The sequence below is a fragment of the Pangasianodon hypophthalmus genome, chromosome 30 (genome assembly GCF_027358585.1).
Source record: "Pangasianodon hypophthalmus isolate fPanHyp1 chromosome 30, fPanHyp1.pri, whole genome shotgun sequence".
NCBI classification, from domain to species: Eukaryota; Metazoa; Chordata; class Actinopteri; order Siluriformes; family Pangasiidae; genus Pangasianodon; species Pangasianodon hypophthalmus.
Window position 1 is genome coordinate 1,001,781 of NC_069739.1, and position 19,322 is coordinate 1,021,102.

General features: G+C 38.8%; 3 protein-coding genes and 1 long non-coding RNA gene across 4 annotated transcripts; all 4 read right to left on the minus strand.

The window, feature by feature from the left end:
* Positions 1-533: 533 nt before the first annotated feature.
* On the minus strand, positions 534-1,842 carry LOC128317882 (uncharacterized). Its single transcript, XR_008301311.1, has 3 exons — positions 1,651-1,842; positions 1,476-1,548; positions 534-1,385 (listed from the first exon to the last, which is right to left on the minus strand). It is a non-coding gene; the product is annotated as an uncharacterized LOC128317882 (long non-coding RNA).
* A 3,950-nt stretch (positions 1,843-5,792) lies between these two features.
* LOC117596624 (trace amine-associated receptor 13c-like) lies at positions 5,793-6,830 on the minus strand. Its single transcript, XM_034302168.2, has one exon. The coding sequence runs from the start codon at positions 6,783-6,785 to the stop codon at positions 5,793-5,795; it is 993 nt and encodes a 330-aa protein (XP_034158059.2). The 5' UTR covers positions 6,786-6,830.
* A 3,326-nt stretch (positions 6,831-10,156) lies between these two features.
* Positions 10,157-11,149, minus strand: LOC128317886 (trace amine-associated receptor 13c-like). Its single transcript, XM_053231874.1, has one exon. The coding sequence runs from the start codon at positions 11,147-11,149 to the stop codon at positions 10,157-10,159; it is 993 nt and encodes a 330-aa protein (XP_053087849.1).
* A 5,760-nt stretch (positions 11,150-16,909) lies between these two features.
* LOC117596631 (trace amine-associated receptor 13c-like) lies at positions 16,910-17,902 on the minus strand. Its single transcript, XM_034302176.1, has one exon. The coding sequence runs from the start codon at positions 17,900-17,902 to the stop codon at positions 16,910-16,912; it is 993 nt and encodes a 330-aa protein (XP_034158067.1).
* Positions 17,903-19,322: the final 1,420 nt, after the last annotated feature.

The window sequence follows — 19,322 nt, forward strand, 5'->3', positions numbered from 1 at the left end:
TAGAGAGGCCATTCGCGGCCCGGAGCTGTAACTAATAGCACGACCTAAGCTGTTCCTGACCCCAAGACCCAAAATTCGTCAAGAAACAACTCTCTGTAATGGTGGACACCATAGAACCAGTGTCCACCAGGCAAGGTACATTGATCCCACCCATACACACGTCAAGTTGCGGACACGATGACATAAAATGAGACATAAAATCTGCATCAGTTAGAACACCAGAGCCTGTCTTTTCCCCAACCAAGCCGTGGCCCTGCAGCTTGGCGGGAACTAGTTTTCCTGTGACTGTGACTGCACACCCCTTGTTAAAGCTGAATCTGCACGCGCTGATGGAAAACGAGAAGGTCTCCGCTCCATAATTACAAACCACACAATCACTTACCACCACTGATGAAAATACAAGACTCAGAGGGTCTACTCTTCACACCAACCCACAAAGTGAAAAACTGCTGCTGTCCAGTTTCTGCAAAAGAGAATAGAATACAGAATATCCAAAACACAAAACCAACACATACGATACCCACGTCTCTGCACTACACAATAGAGAATCCTGCCGACTATGCCAGAATGTGGCGGAGTGAGTGCAGTACAGGTTTTAACACAAGCCCAAGTTCATCTACTTATAGAAGATTCGACTACGCCACCTGGGGGATTTTCACCCAGGAAATAGAGATAAACCCTAAAGATTATTATTAGGTCACACAGGTTCGCTTCTCTTATAAAAAAAAAAAAGGTAGGCAGGAAACGTAGGGATCGTATAAAAATACAAAATTTATTCACAATGAATTCAACAAGATAGAAAAATTGCTTAAAATAATCACAATGATAAGGGGCCACTCCTAGCAGCTCACTCTCAAATGACAGTCCAATAAACAAAGACAGACCAACCTACAGGGCTGAGGTTACCCACAGGAGTGATCACCAGCCCTATTTATCCAAAAAAACACACTTCCACACACCCCGCCGTGCACTCAGATCACACACCCAAACACTTCAAAAGTGTCACACGGCAAACGTTGACGCAGCCACCACCACCCGTGGAACCCCAGCTCCTGAAAGAAAATCAAAAACAAAATAGATAAATCTTATAACAGAAATGAAATTACAATATACAAATATTCAAAAAAAGGAAGAAAAACAAACTCAATTCAAACTACGAGGAAAACAGGACTCGTAAGTCTGTACGCCAGCTCCAATAATCAAATAGACGATCCTCCGCCCCGAGATAAAACAAAGAAATTAAATAAACGAAAAATAAAAAAAAGAAGAAACCAGACAGCAGCAGCAATCCCCTTTTATTAGTTGCGAGGTAACAGCGTTCTTGCAGCGCGGTAGCAAAAACGACAGCGCGGCAACAATAATCGCCCAGAACGAAAGGGAGAATCCTGCGGCAAATACGAACAACAAAACAGTGTTACTAATTACATGATCACCCACTAAAATACCCCACTCGTAACCACATGCAAGACACTTACCAACGAGGACAAATGTGCTTTATGATCCGTTCACAGACCAGGATACACAGCCTTCATATAACCCGCTGCTAAACTAAAGTACAGGGAACTGCACATTACTCAATCCGACCGCCAAACTGTCAAGCCCCGAGCGAAGCTAGATCCGTTTGCTACAAAACGGCTTTAACTCACATACCTGAAAGGAGGGCAGTCATCAACTCCACTATTTGAAGCAACCGAAGGAGACACGCACAGATGAAAAGACAAGCTAGGATGCAACAAACAAATCATTAATGCCACATGAACAGTAATTGGAAGGGTCAGCGAGCTGCTACCTGCTAACAGCACATACCTGAAACCACCGTCAATAAACAGAAAGGGGAGGATCCGGACGTGACGCATCACAGGCTGCAACCAACCCGCTCTAAAATAGGAAGCACTCATCACTAATTGGTGGTCACAAGTGTCAATCACCACCACTTACCTCATTCATACTGTCACACATGGGTTGCTTTCCTGGAACAAAGGCAGGATTGGAAACCTATAGGTAAAGTAGAATACTCACCAAAAACTGGTGCCAATAGATATCTGTTAAATAAGTCGGTTATTGTAAGTAGATCACAGCATTTTGTTAATGCTCCTGGGAAACAGAAACTTACTACTATTCCTCAGCATTTTAATGCTATTGATACTTCCACATAATACCCTTTACTTGCTGAAGTTCCTCTGTGTCTTTGGGCAAAGGATGAGTTTGATGTGGGATGGATGATGGGAGCAACAACTCTTGTCAGGCGTCCCCAGTAAATAGCCTGCTACATCCTGTCTGGAGGTCTTCAAGGATGTGGCATTTTTTACAAGATCTGATGCTAGCATAAAATTGTGCTTTTACCTCTACCCCAATAGTGCCTAACTTGGTGAGATTCATACTGTCTACAGTTTTTAAAGAAATACCACAAATCACAATCAAATGACTTATGGCTCAAATGGTGGTTTTATAGTTTAAAAATTACTCACACCCCCTGAGTTTGAGTGGCAGTGTATGAATACATACTGTATGATGTAATGTCATGTTGGAACAAAAGGACTAGTACTTACTAGTGAAAGAGTTAAACCTGTCATTATGCAAACTTGTGTGTAACAAAGTCTCAATTAAATATCAACACAAAGTTTTTATGTTGAGAACCTGCCCTCTGGATAAAGAATAAGTGTAAAAATGGGTAATAAAACATTTTCAGAATAAATCATAATTCCATATTGATTGTGTGTCCCTGTCTCTTCATGGCTTTGTCCCAAAAAATTTCTCCAGCTACAGTAAAGGAACATGTTATATTTAGACACACTATAAGATACAGTATGATTATCATAAATAGGAACTGTTGATGGGATATAATCTCAATACTATTCGTTGTTGGTAGTTCAGCGGTTATGACAGAGGAATTTCAGCATCAGAGGATATCTGTAATGATACAGAATTTCCAACACTGCTTAGGTATTACATGTAGTTTCATGTAGTTTTATTCTGTCAAGCTAAATTCTTCTTTGAGTCACTTGCCCTACCCTACTCACCTTAGTACTGGTGAGTATCCTATCTCATGTTAACTCTGGAGAAGCCTATCTCATGTGAACTCTGGAATAAGAAGGAGACCACCTGATTGAGATGTTTGGTACCAGAGCGCAAATGGCATTGCACCTGCCTGCTACCATTTATTTTGTAGGTGGTGAGTCCACAGCATGGCCCGACTGGGTTGTGTGGGTGGCTAGGTCACCAGTGCCTAAACCCAACAAAAAGGGGGGGTGGTCTCCAGGATGGACACACAAATTTTATCCAATTGTTATTACTCAGCACTTTTTCCCATTTCTCCATAGTTTTCATGTCCCAGTCAGTGTCACAGAATGGAGATGAAGGAGGATGAAAGTGCAGATTAGTTTATTGAATGTGACAAAACATGAAACACAAGGATTCGGAAACAAAACAAGGATTAGAGTGGCAAGACAACAACATGAACATGACATGAGTAAATACAATGATACTGACAACAGAAGAAAAAAGCTAGACACTGAGTTCTGTACAAGACATTACTTAAATACTAGTACTCATTAAACATAAATGTGAATCAAGTGCAAACAGTCATGTGACGTATCATGATCATGTGAGCTACAGTGGCTGACAGGAGTCGTAGTCCTGTGCTGTATTCAGTAGATAATGGTCACAAGGTGTTGCTACATAAATTGCAGTTGGTTTCTCAAGACTGGAAATACTTCAGCCATATTCTTTCCCCCGTAGGTGGTAGGTGTTTAGGCCTAGATCGAATTGCAGCAATTATTTCATTGCCAAGACCCAAGATGAAGCAACAGATGATGACTCTATTGGGCATGGCTGGCTACTACCACATGTGGATAGCTGAATATGCTGAAATTGTTCAACCATTGTAAGACTTAGCTCATGGACTATTCTGTCAGAGCCACTATCAAGCAGCACTGTTGCACCACAAGGGTGCGTACTCTCTCCTATACTATAATCATTACAGCCCACTCACTCTATTAACTGCTAGAGCAAGGACACAGGGCCAAAAAAATTGTTATTGAAAACCCATCTGGGTAGCCACCTGTTTCAGAAGCTGCGAATAGGCAGGCACTACTGAACCAAGAGAACTCATCACCACAACAGCTTCTTCCCATTAACTATCAACCTCATCAATCAAGACCAGTAATATTTTCTGGGCTCTCGACTCATACTTACCCAAGCTGTGCAGTTTATCACCTAATGTATTAATACTATATTTATTAGATACAACATTCATATCTGGAATATACGTGTTATTGTTTTGCACTTGTAAAGTCTAATCTGTCTCTGTATCTGTATGTTCACTTGTGGCATCGTTCAATGTTTACAGGATAATTGTTGACACTATGTTGTACGTTAGATGTCTACAGCAGCAATCACACCAAGAGAAATTCTGATACATATTTGTGGATCTCTGATCACATAATTTATTGGCGAATAAAGTGTGTTCTGATTCTGATAAGTAGTGTGAGCAAAGGGGAAGTGTTTTTTTTTTTTCTTCCAGCACTCTGTCTCTAAGCTTTTTCCATGGTATGGTATGGTATGGCTGTAATTTCTGTCTGCCATGTGGGGTTTGAAAAGCCATCTGTCATTTAGCACTCTGTTATTTGGTTGATTTTTTTTAAGGGCACACGTCATTTAAGGCAACCTTAAAGCATTTGGCAATCATGGAATCTAGCCATAGTTCTAGATTCGCTTTCACCATCACCCTTTGAACCTTTGGAGGTTTTAGCCCTCTGCTGTTAAAATAAATCTGTTCTGATACTCATGCTGATATCTACTAAGCAAGTAAGCAGGCTTCAAGTGTTATCTGTGTACCCCTTCTGTACACACTTTATCTTGGGTCACACCAAGGTTAAACTGCCACCTTACCATGCTTTCCTTCCTAAAGTTAGTGATTCGTCCATACTGATTCTGTGTCAGTGGTTATTTTTAAAATTTTTCCTAACTCATACTTTATCTTTTTATTTTAATGTAACTTGCATATTAGTCATATTTATGATTTAAATTAAGCCAAAGGGCTTTTCCTCTATACATACTTTTAATGTCACATGCACATTGCAGTCATAATATGAAAGTTTTAAGACTTTTATAAAATGTGCAAACTGTATTTGTAATGCAGTGTCAGAAAACACAGGCATTCACTAAGCATTCTCATCTGCCTTTAAAATGCCTTAATATGCCTAAATATCTGTACAACACTATATATTTGATTTACGAAGATGAGTAGTAAAAGTAGTAAAATTATTCACTAGCATTGAAAAATAAATATATTTTTACTATTGCTTCTTTGTTATTTCATAATTGTGACTGTAGGAGAGATTACATGTTAAGAGAGAAAAGAAATTGTAAATTTCAAAACTCTTAAATTATAATAGTAATCTATTTTCCAATTTTAACATCAATATTTTAAAAAATCACAATAAATGAATAAGTTATAAGTCTTTTTCTTTTGAAAACCTGTTTGTATTTGGCCTATATATGTTAATCCGTACAATTCTTGACATTCACTGTATGTTATTATGTAATATAATACAGTATAATATATATATAATATTGAGGGGCGATTTGATTTGTTACAGAATTTTAAATTATATATAATATAATAGCAATATTGGGCCATGTGATCAGAAGAAGAAAAAAAGTTTATCAATGAAAGAACATTTATTAATGTAGAGTTCAGTGGGAATATTTGCAGAATTATTACAGCAATATAATATATAATATAACAGCAATATTTAGGCACATTATCAGAAGGTATGAAAAAAGGCTTTTCATGAAAGAACATTTATTAATGCAGAGTCTGTTTGGAATATTCGCAGAGTTATAATTAATTTAATACACTTCCTAAACCACGGGTAAAACAGAGCATAAATAAGCGGATTAATGGTGGAATTAAGACAAAACAAGATTGAGACTTCTTGAAATGTTTCTGTCTGTATTTCAATAACATCACCTAACAAACTATAAATAAAATATGGAAGTAAACATGCCAAAAACACAGACACTAAAATGCCGAGGACTTTAGCTGCTTTTCTCTCAGATTTCATCGAGTGTGAGGTGATTTTCTGTGTTTTAGGCCGTGTGTGATTATTAAGCTCTCTGATAGCAGCGGCATGTTTCTTAGCAATCACAAAAACTCGAGTATACAATATGATTATGAGAGAAAGTGGAAATATAAATGAATATACAAGATCAATTACAGACCAAACCTCATTCAGAGAGAGAAAACACTCTCCAGGGCACATTACAGAACTTGTGAAGTTTCCATTGAAATATATGAGTGCTAAGTTATAGGCCACCACCAGAGACCAGTCAAAAACAATTACAAAGCGAGTGATCCTCACAGAGACACTGTTCATGTAGAGAAAGGGGTTTGAGAGAGCCAAATACCGATCCACAGCAATCAGAGCGATATTATAGACTGATAGGATTGTGAGGAAACCACTAATCAACCAAAAGATGGTGCAGAAACCTCTCCCAAAAATCCAGCATGTTTCAATAGTCCAGATTAACATTGGCGGCATTACAAAAACGCCAACAAGGAAATCCGACACAGCCAGAGAGAGCACGAGCGTGTTGGTCGGTATGTGAAGCTGCTTGAAGTGTAAAACAGAGATGATGACAAGCAGATTTCCACACACTGTTAGCAGAACCACAGCAGCTGAACACACGTACAGTAAGATATAAACTGCAGGAGATACAGATCTTTCTGGACAGGAGAAATGCACACAGCGATCAGACTGATTAAACTCCGTCAGGTTCATGAATACAGCATTTCTCTAATGTCTACAGAGTATAAAGTAAACCAGTAACAGTAAAAAGTCATGATCAAATGATGTATGGCTCAAACAGCAGTAGTGCTTTTATAGTTCAGAAATTGAACACGCCCCACTAATTTGAGTGACAGCATAATACATATGATGTCGTGCCTTGTTGGAACAAAAGGCCTAAACTAAATATCAACAGAGTGTCTCCTGATGTGCTCTTGACGGGACAGATGGGACACGTGGGATGCCTTTGCTTTGTGTCAGGGAAAATGGAGAATATTTTAAGATCATTAATACGAAATCAAATCCATCCATGTATGTTCAATGTAGTGAACATTAGACACGTATATAGCTAACATCAGTTAATTATATTTATTAGGAATGCCACCAAAAAAACAAAACTTCTCACAAAATGGTCAAAAACAGAAAAGGTAAGAAGGATGAAGATGTTGACCTAAAAAGGTTAAATAGACTTACAGTGTAGTGCCAAATCTAACAAGTAGTATTAATGGTGATGATAATTACAAAATGAATAAACATGCCTTTTTTTCCCTACACTGTTCAGTTGTCAGACACATTTAAACACAGTAAGAGAACCGTGAAAAATGTTGGCCATGGCAGGAACTGGGCCCAGTCCTTCTGGTTATCAGAGAACAGAATGTTCTCAGGAAGCAGCCGATCTCCTGGTTGACTCTTTCCACCTGCCCATTGGCTTGTGGGTGGTAACCTGTGGTCAAGTTTACTGTTACCCCAGTTTGTCCATGAAGCTGGCCCAGACTCAAGAGTTGAACTGAGTGCCTCTGTAAATGACAATGTCCTCTGGAATCCCAAAGTACTGGACCATGTGGTTAAAGAGGAGCTCAGGGTGTGGCAAAGGCTGTTGGCAGGCCTGGCAGCAGAATGAGGCATAGCGATTTTGAGAATCAATCAATGATAACCAGGATGACGGTGTGACCGTGGCATTTGGGGAGGTTGCAGGTGAGATAGTGTGATTATAAGTCATTCCATTTCTATGAATGAGATTTTTTTTTCTATTGTATGAGATTTTGCTTGCATTAACAACATGAGGTTGTTTTGTCGGGCCTAAAGGGTTTGTAACTGGCTTTATGGAAAAGACAGGGCCTGTAAGAAAGAATTATTTGAATTTAACTGGTTTCCTAGACCTGACAGAGTGGTTTTGTTCCTTTCATGTTCATACTAGGCTGATTCCTCAATTGCTGCTGGGGTCATATTAAACTCTCCTCAATTAGCAATCTACACAGTTTCTGGTTCCGTACCTCATGTCTACATTGCTAAGAAACAAGGGACATGGCAACATTCAGATGCATGTGTGGCGGGTGAGTGCAGTACAGGTTTTAACACAAGCCCAAGTTCATCTACTTATAGAAGATTCGACTACGCCACCTGGGGGATTTTCACCCAGGAAATAGAGATAAACCCTAAAGATTATTATTAGGTCACACAGGTTCGCTTCTCTTATAAAAAAAAAAAAGGTAGGCAGGAAACGTAGGGATCGTATAAAAATACAAAATTTATTCACAATGAATTCAACAAGATAGAAAAATTGCTTAAAATAATCACAATGATAAGGGGCCACTCCTAGCAGCTCACTCTCAAATGACAGTCCAATAAACAAAGACAGACCAACCTACAGGGCTGAGGTTACCCACAGGAGTGATCACCAGCCCTATTTATCCAAAAAAACACACTTCCACACACCCCGCCGTGCACTCAGATCACACACCCAAACACTTCAAAAGTGTCACACGGCAAACGTTGACAAACAACAAACAAATCATTAATGCCACATGAACAGTAATTGGAAGGGTCAGCGAGCTGCTACCTGCTAACAGCACATACCTGAAACCACCGTCAATAAACAGAAAGGGGAGGATCCGGACGTGACACATCACAGGCTGCAACCAACCCGCTCTAAAATAGGAAGCACTCATCACTAATTGGTGGTCACAAGTGTCAATCACCACCACTTACCTCATTCATACTGTCACACATGGGTTGCTTTCCTGGAACAAAGGCAGGATTGGAAACCTATAGGTAAAGTAGAATACTCACCAAAAACTGGTGCCAATAGATATCCGTTAAATAAATCAGTTATTCTAAGTAGATCACAGCATTTTGTTAATGCTCCTGGGAAACAGAAACTTACTACTATTCCTCAGCATTTTAATGCTATTGATACTTCCACATAATACCCTTTACTTGCTGAAGTTCCTCTGTGTCTTTGGGCAAAGGATGAGTTTGATGTGGGATGGATGAAGGGAGCAACAACTCTTGTCAGGCCTCCCCAGTAAATAGCCTGCTACGTCCTGTCTGGAGGTCTTCAAGGATTTGGCATTTTTTACAAGATCTGACGCTAGCAAAAAATTGTGCTTTCACCTCTACCCAAATAGTGCCTAATTCAACCAATACATTATTTTCACTACTGGCAAATGGGGCCTGATTTTCAGTTATTGATGTAGCTAAGGCTTTTTTTCAGCATTTCTGTATACCTTGCTTGACAATTTTGGTTTTCCTTTACCTTCTGTGGGAAATGATGGACATGGACAGTTATGCCACAAGGCTACATAGAGCCACCCACTATCTTTTCAGATGTATTAACTAGAAAGCTCAAGTGTTTCAACCCCAAAAATGGCAGTGTTGATTATCTCTTACTGTGTTCATTCACTAAAAGAGCCTGTGAGGAAGACAAACTGCATTTGCTCTGTTATACAGCAGATAATGGTCACAAGGTGGCGCCAAATAAATTGCAGTTGGTTATTCAAGAGTTGAAAAACTTTGGGCATATTCTCTCCCCCACGGTTGGTGTTTAGGCCTAGATCGAATTGCAGCAATTATTTCATTACCAAAACCCAAGATGAAGCAACAGATGATGACTTTATTGGGCATGGCATCTACTAAGCAAGTCAGTGACTCATCTTACAGTTTCGCTATTTTGGAGTTGAAGAAGATGATACTGTAGTACTGACATTTGTCATATTTATGATTTAAATTAGGCCAAAAGGGTTTTCCCCTATACATACTTTTAATGTCACATGCACATTGCAGTCATGACATGAAACTTTTAAGACTTTTATAAAACATGCAAACTGTATTTGTAATGCAATGTCAGAAAACACAGGCATTCACTCAGCATTCTCATCTGCCTTTAAAATGCCTTAATCTGCCTAAATATCTGTACAACACAGTAGATTTAATTTACAAAGATGAGATGTATCTTCACATGTGAATGCTGTACAGAAAATTATTCACTAGCATTGAAAAATAAATATAATTTTACTACTGCTGCTTTGTTATCTCAAAAAAAGAAACATTTAGGCACATCATCAAAAGGAGTGAAGAAAGGCTATTTATGAAACAACATTTATTAATGCAGAGTCTGTTTGAAATATTTGCAGAGTTATAATTAATTTAATGCACCTCCTAAACCACGGGTAAAACAAAGCATAAATAAGCGGATTAATGGTGGAATTAAGATAACACACAATCACAAGTTTCTGAAATGTTTTTGTCTGTATTTCAATAACATTACCTAACAAACTGTAAAGAAAATATGGAAGTAAACACATCAGAAACACAGACACTAAAATGCCGAGGACTTTAGCTGCTTTTCTCTCAGATTTCATTGAGTGTGAGGTGATTTTCTGTGTTTTAGGCTGTGTGTGATTATTAAGCTCTCTGATAGCAGTGGCATGTTTCCTAGCAATCACAAAAACTAGAGTATACAATATGATTATGACAGAGAGTGGAAATATAAATGAATATATAAGGTTTGTTACAGCCCAAAAGTGATTGAAAAAGAGAAAACACTCTCCAGGGCACATTACAAAAGTCATGACGTTTCCATTGAAATATGTGAGCGCTAAGATATAGGCCACCACCACACCCCAGTCAAAAAGAATTACAATACAAGTGATCCTTACAGACACTCTGTTCATGTAGAGAAAGGGGTTTGAGAGAGCCAAATACCGATCCACAGCAATCAGAGCGATATTATAGATGGACGAGATTGTGAGGAAACCACCAATCAACCAAAAACTGGAACAGAAACTTCTCCCAAAAATCCAGCATGACTCATTAGTCCAGATTAACACTGGTGGCATTACAAAAGCACCAATGAAGAAATCCGAAACAGCCAGAGAGAGCACGAGCATGTTGGTTGGTGTGTGAAGCTGCTTGAAGTGAAAAACAGAGATGATGACAACCATATTTCCACACATTGTTAGAAGAACCACAGCAGCTGAACACATGTACAGTAAGATATAAACTGCAGGAGATTGAGATCTCTCTGGACAGGAGAAATGCTCACAGCGATCAGACTGGTTAAACTCTGTCAGGTTCATACTGTCTACAGTTTTTAAAGAAATACCACAAATCACAATCAAATGACTTATGGCTCAAATGGCTCTGGTGGTTTTATAGTTTAAAAATTAGTCACGCCCCCTGAGTTTGAGTGGCAGCGTATGAATATATATGATGTCATGCCATGTTGGAACAAAAGGCCTAGTACTTACTATTGAAAGAGTTAAACCTGACATTATGCAAACTTATGTGTAACAAAGTCTCAAATAAATATCAACACAAAGTTCTTATGCAGAGAATCTGCCCTCTGGATAAAGAATAAGTGTAAAAATGGGTAAAAAAAAACATTTTCAGAATAAATCATAATTCCATATTGAGTGTGTCCCCCTGTCTCTTCATGGTTTTGTCCCAAAAATTTCTCCAGCTACAGTAAATGAATGTTATATTTAGACACACTATATGACACAGTATGATTATCATAAATAGGAACTGTTGATTGGATATAATCTCAATACTATTTAGTACAGTCGCATAGCAATTTCAGCATCAGAGGCCATCTGTAATGATACACAAGCAGTGTTGGAAATTCCGTATTACATGTAGTTACATGTAGTTTTATTCTGTCAAGCTAAATTCCTCTTTTAGTCACTTGCCCTACCATGGCCAAAGTGCAAGTAGGGGTGTGTCATTCAAAATCTGACAATGCAGTGGTATTGTCTGGCTTTAATTGATACTTTAAAAAAGTCTTGTTCCATTTCTTATGACTTGTGCAGGTGTTATGAACTCTGATATTAACTGACACTTCCTGAAACTCCTGCCCCTTCTTACATTCTTTTGACTGGCCTTGTGGGGTGCCCTTGCTTTCTGTCAAGTTAAGTGGGGAATGTTTTGAGTTTCACTAATATTAAATAAAATCTATCAATGTACGTTTGACCTAGCGAGCATTAGATAAGTACATAGATAACATATTACAACAGTTATCAGTAAATTACAGTAAAGTTATCAGGTTTTTGCACTGTTCATACACATCATCTACATATTCATATACATCCGCATAATTTAAATATTACTTTTGCACTTGCACTGTTGGTCATATACATATTGCGTCTCACAATCAAAGGCCTTCTCCAAATTACAAATATTTCAAACTCCCATAGTAACATCAGCCACAGAGACAGATTGCAAAGCACCAGAGATTTCTGGCTTTCCACCATGAAGGATGGGCATTTCCACTATTTTTCCAAATGTTAGGCTCTCAGCTTCGGACTGGAGAGTATGCCCATACCCATCTGGAAGCCAATCTCATGTGAACTCTGGAATAAGAAGGAGACCACCTGATTGAGATGTTTGGTACCAGAGCCCAAATGGCATTGCACCTGCCTGCTACCATTTATTTTGTAGGTGGTGAGTCCACAGCATGGCCCGACTGGGTTGTGTGGGTGGCTAGGTCACCAGTGCCTAAACCCAACAAAAAGGGGGGGTGGTCTCCAGGATGGACACACAAATTTTATCCAATTGTTATTTTGCTTTTTGCTGTTTCTCCATAGTTTTCATGTCCTAGTCGGTGAATTAGTTTATTGAATGTGACAAAACATGAAACACAAGGATTGGGAAACAAAACAAGGATTAGAGAGACAAGACAACAACATGAACATGACATGAGTAAATACAATGATACCAACAACAGAAGAAAAAAGCTAGACACTGAGTTCTGTACAAGACATTACTTAAATACTAGTACTCATTAAACATAAATGTGAATCAGGTGCAAACAGTCATGTGACGTGTCATGATCATTTGAGGTGCAGTGGCTGATAGAAGTCGTAGTCCTGTGCCCTGTTAGGCTCAACCGTAACAGAATCCCCCCTTTAATGCATGGCTCCTGAAGCTCGATATGCCCTCAAGAGGAGGTCCTGGGCAAACAAACCTGAATTCTCTTGGTTTTTGGAGGCCCTTGGGTTGATGAAGTGTGGGCTTGAGAAGCAACATACTCCACTAAGCAGTGAGGGAGAGTGATCTCCTCTGCATAGCTAAGGGGTGGCACGATGTCAAATCTGGAGCATGAGAGCGGAGCGACATCCACTGTGAAGCCAGAGTGGGGAGCAAATACCAAGTGGTACCAGAGGGGGGAGTGACGTCCAGTGCGGAGCATGAGGCGGGAGTGATGTTCTCCGTGAAACAAGGGGAAGGAGCGATATCCTCAGGGTAGCAAGGAGGCGGAGTGACAGCCTTGGCCAAGAAAGGAGGCAGAGTCACATCTGAAGCAGAGCAAGGAGGCAGAGCGATGTCCTCTGTGGAGCAGGAAGGCGGAGAGATGTCCAAAGTGGAGCTGATTGGTGTAGTGATGTCCGAAGTGGAGAAGGGAGATGGAGTGACGCCCATGGCGAGGCCGTGAGCTGTAATAGTGTCCTCTGTGGGGCAGAGGGGTAGAGAGATGTCCTCAGCCGAGCAACGAGGCAGGATGACGTCCTCAGTGGGGCAGGGAGGGTGGGAGATAGTTCCAGCCTGTTCGGGTGCCCCCTCCTCAAAAAACTTGGCTTGGAGTACATGGCTTTGAGCCATTCCAGTGTGGTGCTGACCCAATCTACCTTCCCTTCCTGTTGCTCCCATGTCAGGTGGTTCCTCTTCAGGAGTTCCTGATGGCCCGTGAAAAAATATGCTGCATCCATGGTAAGGTCAGGCTTTCTATCAAGGAATGGAAATGGAGGCAGATGCAAGTTCAGATTAGTTTACTGAGTGTGACAAAATATGAAACACAAGGACTGGGAAACAAAACAAGGATTAGCAAGGCAAGACAACGTGATGGTAATGTTCAACTTGGAGAAAAGGGTTTATCATTACTTTAAAACAACCGCAGATGCACACTGCTCCATTCTTTTTCACCACCGGGACTATTGGAGTTGCCCACTTGCTATACTTCAGTTTATGCTCAAGTTTCAGTGATACGTTTGCTTCACTGCTTTTCAGCACACCAAACTCCATAGAGAACACTACAGTGTGTTTCTGTTACACATCATCTAGTTTACTCATTTGTACTACCCTTATCTCCTTCCAGTTCAATCTGATTTGGTGTAACCACTCTCTGCCAAACAGTGGTGGATATTCACCCTTCATGACATACAGTGGGAGTACAGCAGTTTGCTTGTTTATTTTCACTTGTACATTGATGACTCCTTGGGTACACAACACTTCACCCATGTATGTTCTCAAGACAATGTTCGTAGGCCACAGAGGTAAGTGGTTCAGTGCGGCTATATACTTTTCTGCTGAAATCAACAAGACTGCTGCACCAGTGTCTAGTTCCATGTCTAGAAGAATTCCCTCAATTTCAGGTTTTACTGTGATGAGCGTGTTTTCCCCTGCTTGTGATACTTTATGCAGAGCAATAACACTAAGCAACATTTCCTCAAGTCTTCAATGCTATTCACCACAGCAAAATTCTTGAACCATTCAAAGTAGGTCTTCTGTTTTTCTCTGTGTTTTCATCAAAGGCTTCAATGTGTCCAATGGCAGCCATCATGTTGAGCTTGTTTTTTTTTTTTTTTTTAGCTTTCGAATGATGACTGTGGTGAGCCACAGTACTCACTCTGGTAGGTCCAAAATTAAATTAGACACCTCTTCGCCAATTATGTTACGTCTTCTCTAACATAACCTTTAGAAAATAAAGCATTTAATGCCTATGTTTCATAATGTGAATCAGACACATTTGAAATTCATTAGAACTCTCTGCTGTACTGAGTTGTGTACTGGAACCACAAAGGCCATAGTGTCACCTGTAGGTGTTTTGAGGTAACAGCAATTAGTGATAAGGTTAAGCAATACATAACAGTTTTTGACAATAGCTCACCCATGGAAAATAATGTTTTTGCATTGATTTCAGCATATGCTTTTACCATTGGTGTTTACTCATGATGAGACCTACGCCACTTTAAACATAAAATGTGAAAGGATGTCGTCCAGAGGTGTTCACTTCTAACTTTCATAAAGGGGAGAAATTCTCAACTCTACACAAGTTAAAACTGAATTTAGTTAACCATCTGCCCAACATAATCAGCACTATTCAGTAAATGCTGTATGATAGCAAACAGTGTGCATTCAAACTAACTGCACTAAGACATCAATAATGTTCCGGTTCCCAAAAAGATGTCTATCCTCAGTGATTACTGCAGAGTAGCCCTTCCATCAGTGATCATGAAATCTGGTGTTATCATTTTTAAACTAAAAAAACACAACTACTCAGCATTGGTGAACCAAAAGAGTGCATGCTCTCTCCAATACTAGACTTACTGTACTGCATATCAATGACTGCATCAAATGACTGAATTTCTGTCCACGCCTCATATAAAGGATAATAATGAGTCTGCATATCATAGGGGAGTAGCATGACTTGCAGCATGGTTTGCAAACAGTAACCTTGTGATTCACCTTGTGACAATAAGCTTGTGCAAACAATAACATCACTGTGGTTCCCCTACTCCTCTTCGCTGTCCAAGAAACTACTGTATTACAATGAGTAATCTGTATTGCTGAGAAGATCTTTGGATGCCAGGTCAGTCTCATCAACCACCAGAGCAAGGACACAGAGCACAGTAAGAGAAATACTAATACATATCTGTGGATCTCTCTCTTTATTGGTAAATAAAGAGTGCTCTGATTCTGACATGTAGTGTGAGCAAAGGGGGACTGTTTTATTTCCAGCACTCTTTTTGTTGGATAAGGACTAAACTTTTTCCAGTCGTATGTTATGGCTGTCATTTTTGTATGCAATGCAGCATTTCAAAAGATTTCTGCCAGACAGCACTTTCTTGTAGGTTGGGCACACGTCATTTAAGCCAAACTCAAAGCATTTGGGCCCGATCGTGGGATCTAGCCATGGTTCTAGATTCGCTGTCACCATCACCATTTGAACACCACACCCTTTGTCACTAAAATAAATCTGTTCTGACACTTATGCTGACATCTACTAAGCAAGTGAGCAAGTTTCAAGTGTTATCTGTGTATCCCTTCTGTACACACTTTCTTGGGTCACACCAAGGTTACATTGCCACCTTACCATGCTTTCCTTCCTAAAGTCAGTGACTCATCTTACAGTTTCAGTGTTTTGGAGTTGAAGAAATTAATACGGTTTAAAATCATGTAATTGTTACATTTTTCCTGAGCAGCTCGAACAGACTGCCTGGTGAATACATCCCACATGCAAATATTCACTAAAGAAGTATTCAAAAAATCTATCCAGAAGCTATTTAAATCTTTTGTAAGTTAATTGACTCTATCTAAGTTAGGCCATACTGATGTTGAGTCAAATGTTATTTTTCCCCCAATTCAAACTTTATATTTTTGTTTTCAGGTCAAAGGTACATTACATTCATTTTTATGATTATCAGTTAGGCCATACTGATGTTGATGAAGTTTTTTTCCCCCATTCATACTTTTAATGTCACATGCACATTAGAGTCATAATATCAAAGTTTTAAGACTTAATAACATGCAAACTGTATTATTAATAAATTTGTAAATGACAAAACTAAGAATACTATAACTTAGAATAGTGGTCCTTGTTACAATTTTAACACCAATTGTTAAAGAAAAAAATCACAATAAAAGCAAAAATGAATCTTTTCGTTTTGAATACCTGTTTGTCTTTGGCCGATATGTCAATTGATTAATTAATTATTACAATTCCTGCCATTCACTGTTTTCAATTATTTTTTTTACTTATTTAATAAAATTAATTTAATTCACTTTTAGCTTCGGTAACAAATCAAATTCATACCATATATTAAAGTAGTGAAAAAGGCTATTCATGTAAGAATGTTTATTAATGCAGAGTCTGTTTGGAATATTTGCAGAGTTATAATTAATTTAATGCACCTCCTAAACCACGGGTAAAACAGAGCATAAATAAGTGGATTAATGGTGGAATTAAGATGAAGCATGATAAAGACTTTCTGAAATAATTCGGCTGGCAATTCAATAACATCACCTATTAAACTGCAAATAAAATATGGAAGTAAACACATCAGAAACACAGACACTAAAATGCCAAGTACTTTAGCTGCTTTTCTCTCAGATTTCATTGAGTGTGAGGTGATTTTCTGTGTTTTAGGCTGTGTGTGATTATTAAGCTCTCTGATAGCAGTGGCATGTCTCTTAGCAATCACAAAAACTTGAGTATACAATATGATAATGACAGAGAGTGGAAATATAAATGAATATATAAGGTCAATAACAGACGAAACCTCGTTCAGAAAGATAACACACTCTCCAGGACACATGACAGAGCTCATGAAGTTTCCATTAAAATACAAAAGTATTAAATTATAGGCCACCACCACACACCAGTTAAAAATAATTACAACTTGAATTACCCTCACAGAGACTCTGTTCATGTAGAGAAAGGGGTTTGAGAGAGCCAAATACCGATCCACAGCAATCAGAACAATATGATATATGGATAAAGTCATCAGCAGGGAGGCAGTCATCATAACACACATGCAGAAATGTGTCCCCAAAATCCAGCATGACTCAATCGCCCAGATTAAAATTGACGGCATGGCTAAAGAGCCGATGAGGAAATCCGATACAGCCAGAGAGAGCACGAGTATGTTGGTCGGTGTGTGAAGCTGCTTGAAGTGAAAAACAGAGATGATGACAAGCAGATTTCCACACACTGTTAGAAGAACCACGGCAGCTGAACACACATACAGTAAGATATAAACTGCAGGAGATACAGATCTCTCTGGACAGGAGAAATGCTCACAGCGATCAGATTGGTTAAACTCCATCAGGTTCATGAAAACAGCATTTTGTTAAGGTCTACAGAGTTCAAGCAAATATTAGATGCTACCACTGTAAAACATGTAATCTGTAAAAAGTCACAATCAAATGACTTCTGGCTCAAGCAGACCTGGTGCTTTAATAGTTGAGAAATGGATCACGCCTCTATAGATATGATGTCATGCCTTACTGGAACAAAAGGCCTAGTAGGTACTGGCCAGTAAATGAAACCTGATATTATGCAAACTTATATGTAACAAGGCCTTTACTAAAAATCAACACAAAGCACTTATGCTGTGAAATACTGCCCTATGGATCAAGAATAAGTTTAGAAAAGGGTGATGAAAAGACATTTTCTGAATAAACAATGCTGCCTTAGTAGGTGAGTGTCCGTGTCTCTTCATAGCTTTGGCCCAAACTGAAATACTATCATATGAGATTATAAAAAAAAAAATCACCTACAGTAAAGGAACATGTGATATTTAAACAAACTATATGATATAGTATGATTATCACAAATAGGAACTGTTCATAGGATATTATCTCAACACTATTTAGTATTGTACTATTATAGTTTTTTTTCTGTTAAGCTAAATTCTTCTTTTAGTCACTTGCCCCAACATGGACAATATGCAAGTGAGTGTGTGTCATTCAAAATCTGACAATGCAGTGGTATTGTCTGACATTAAGTGAAACCTAAAAAGTCTTGTCACATTTCTTAGGACTTGTGCAGGTGTTATGAGCTATGTGACATTAACTGACACTTCCTGGAAGTCCTGCCCCTTTCCCCTAGCTTACATTCTCTTGATTGGACTTTTGGGGTACCCTCGCTTTCTGTCAGGGTAAGTGGGGAATGTTTTGAGTTCACTAATATTAAATACATTCTAAATAAAATCTATATTTTAAATAAAGTTAATGTATTTTTGTTTTAGTTAACATTAGATAAGTATATAGAAAACATTATACAACAGGTAGCTCTGGTCAACTAATTTAATCGGACAAGCAGCGTTCCATGAATGCGGATATTTATTATAACAGCACTGTTATATTTCACTGTTTATCACTCTGCTACTCTGTGTTCACTTCACAAATTCCAACTCTAGCAATAGTTTCTTACATTGAAGCTATTGCTACACTTACTAGAGGCCTCCAGTCAGTCAGCTCTGGCAAGCTGTGGCCTTTTTTGGAAACTATTTTCACTGATTGACCAAAAATAGACAAAATATTTGGCCATACTGTGTCTGAAATGACAGTTACTCTTATGAATTTTTTGTTTCTAGAATTGTTGTATAAAAAACAATATCACACTCACCATTGTGCTGTTGTAATTAATATCAGGACAGTTGTGATTTACCTACAGTCAACTCACAGTTGTGCTGATATTCACTACAACAGCACTCCTACTTGTGCAATAATATTTAATTAGTAAATTACATT

What these genes read in the sequence shown, in the direction of transcription:
- LOC128317886 (XM_053231874.1), bottom strand. Translation starts at nt 11,149, where the DNA reads ATGAACCTGACAGAGTTTAACCAGTCTGATCGCTGTGAGCATTTCTCC.
- LOC117596624 (XM_034302168.2), bottom strand. Translation starts at nt 6,785, where the DNA reads ATGAACCTGACGGAGTTTAATCAGTCTGATCGCTGTGTGCATTTCTCC.
- LOC117596631 (XM_034302176.1), bottom strand. Translation starts at nt 17,902, where the DNA reads ATGAACCTGATGGAGTTTAACCAATCTGATCGCTGTGAGCATTTCTCC.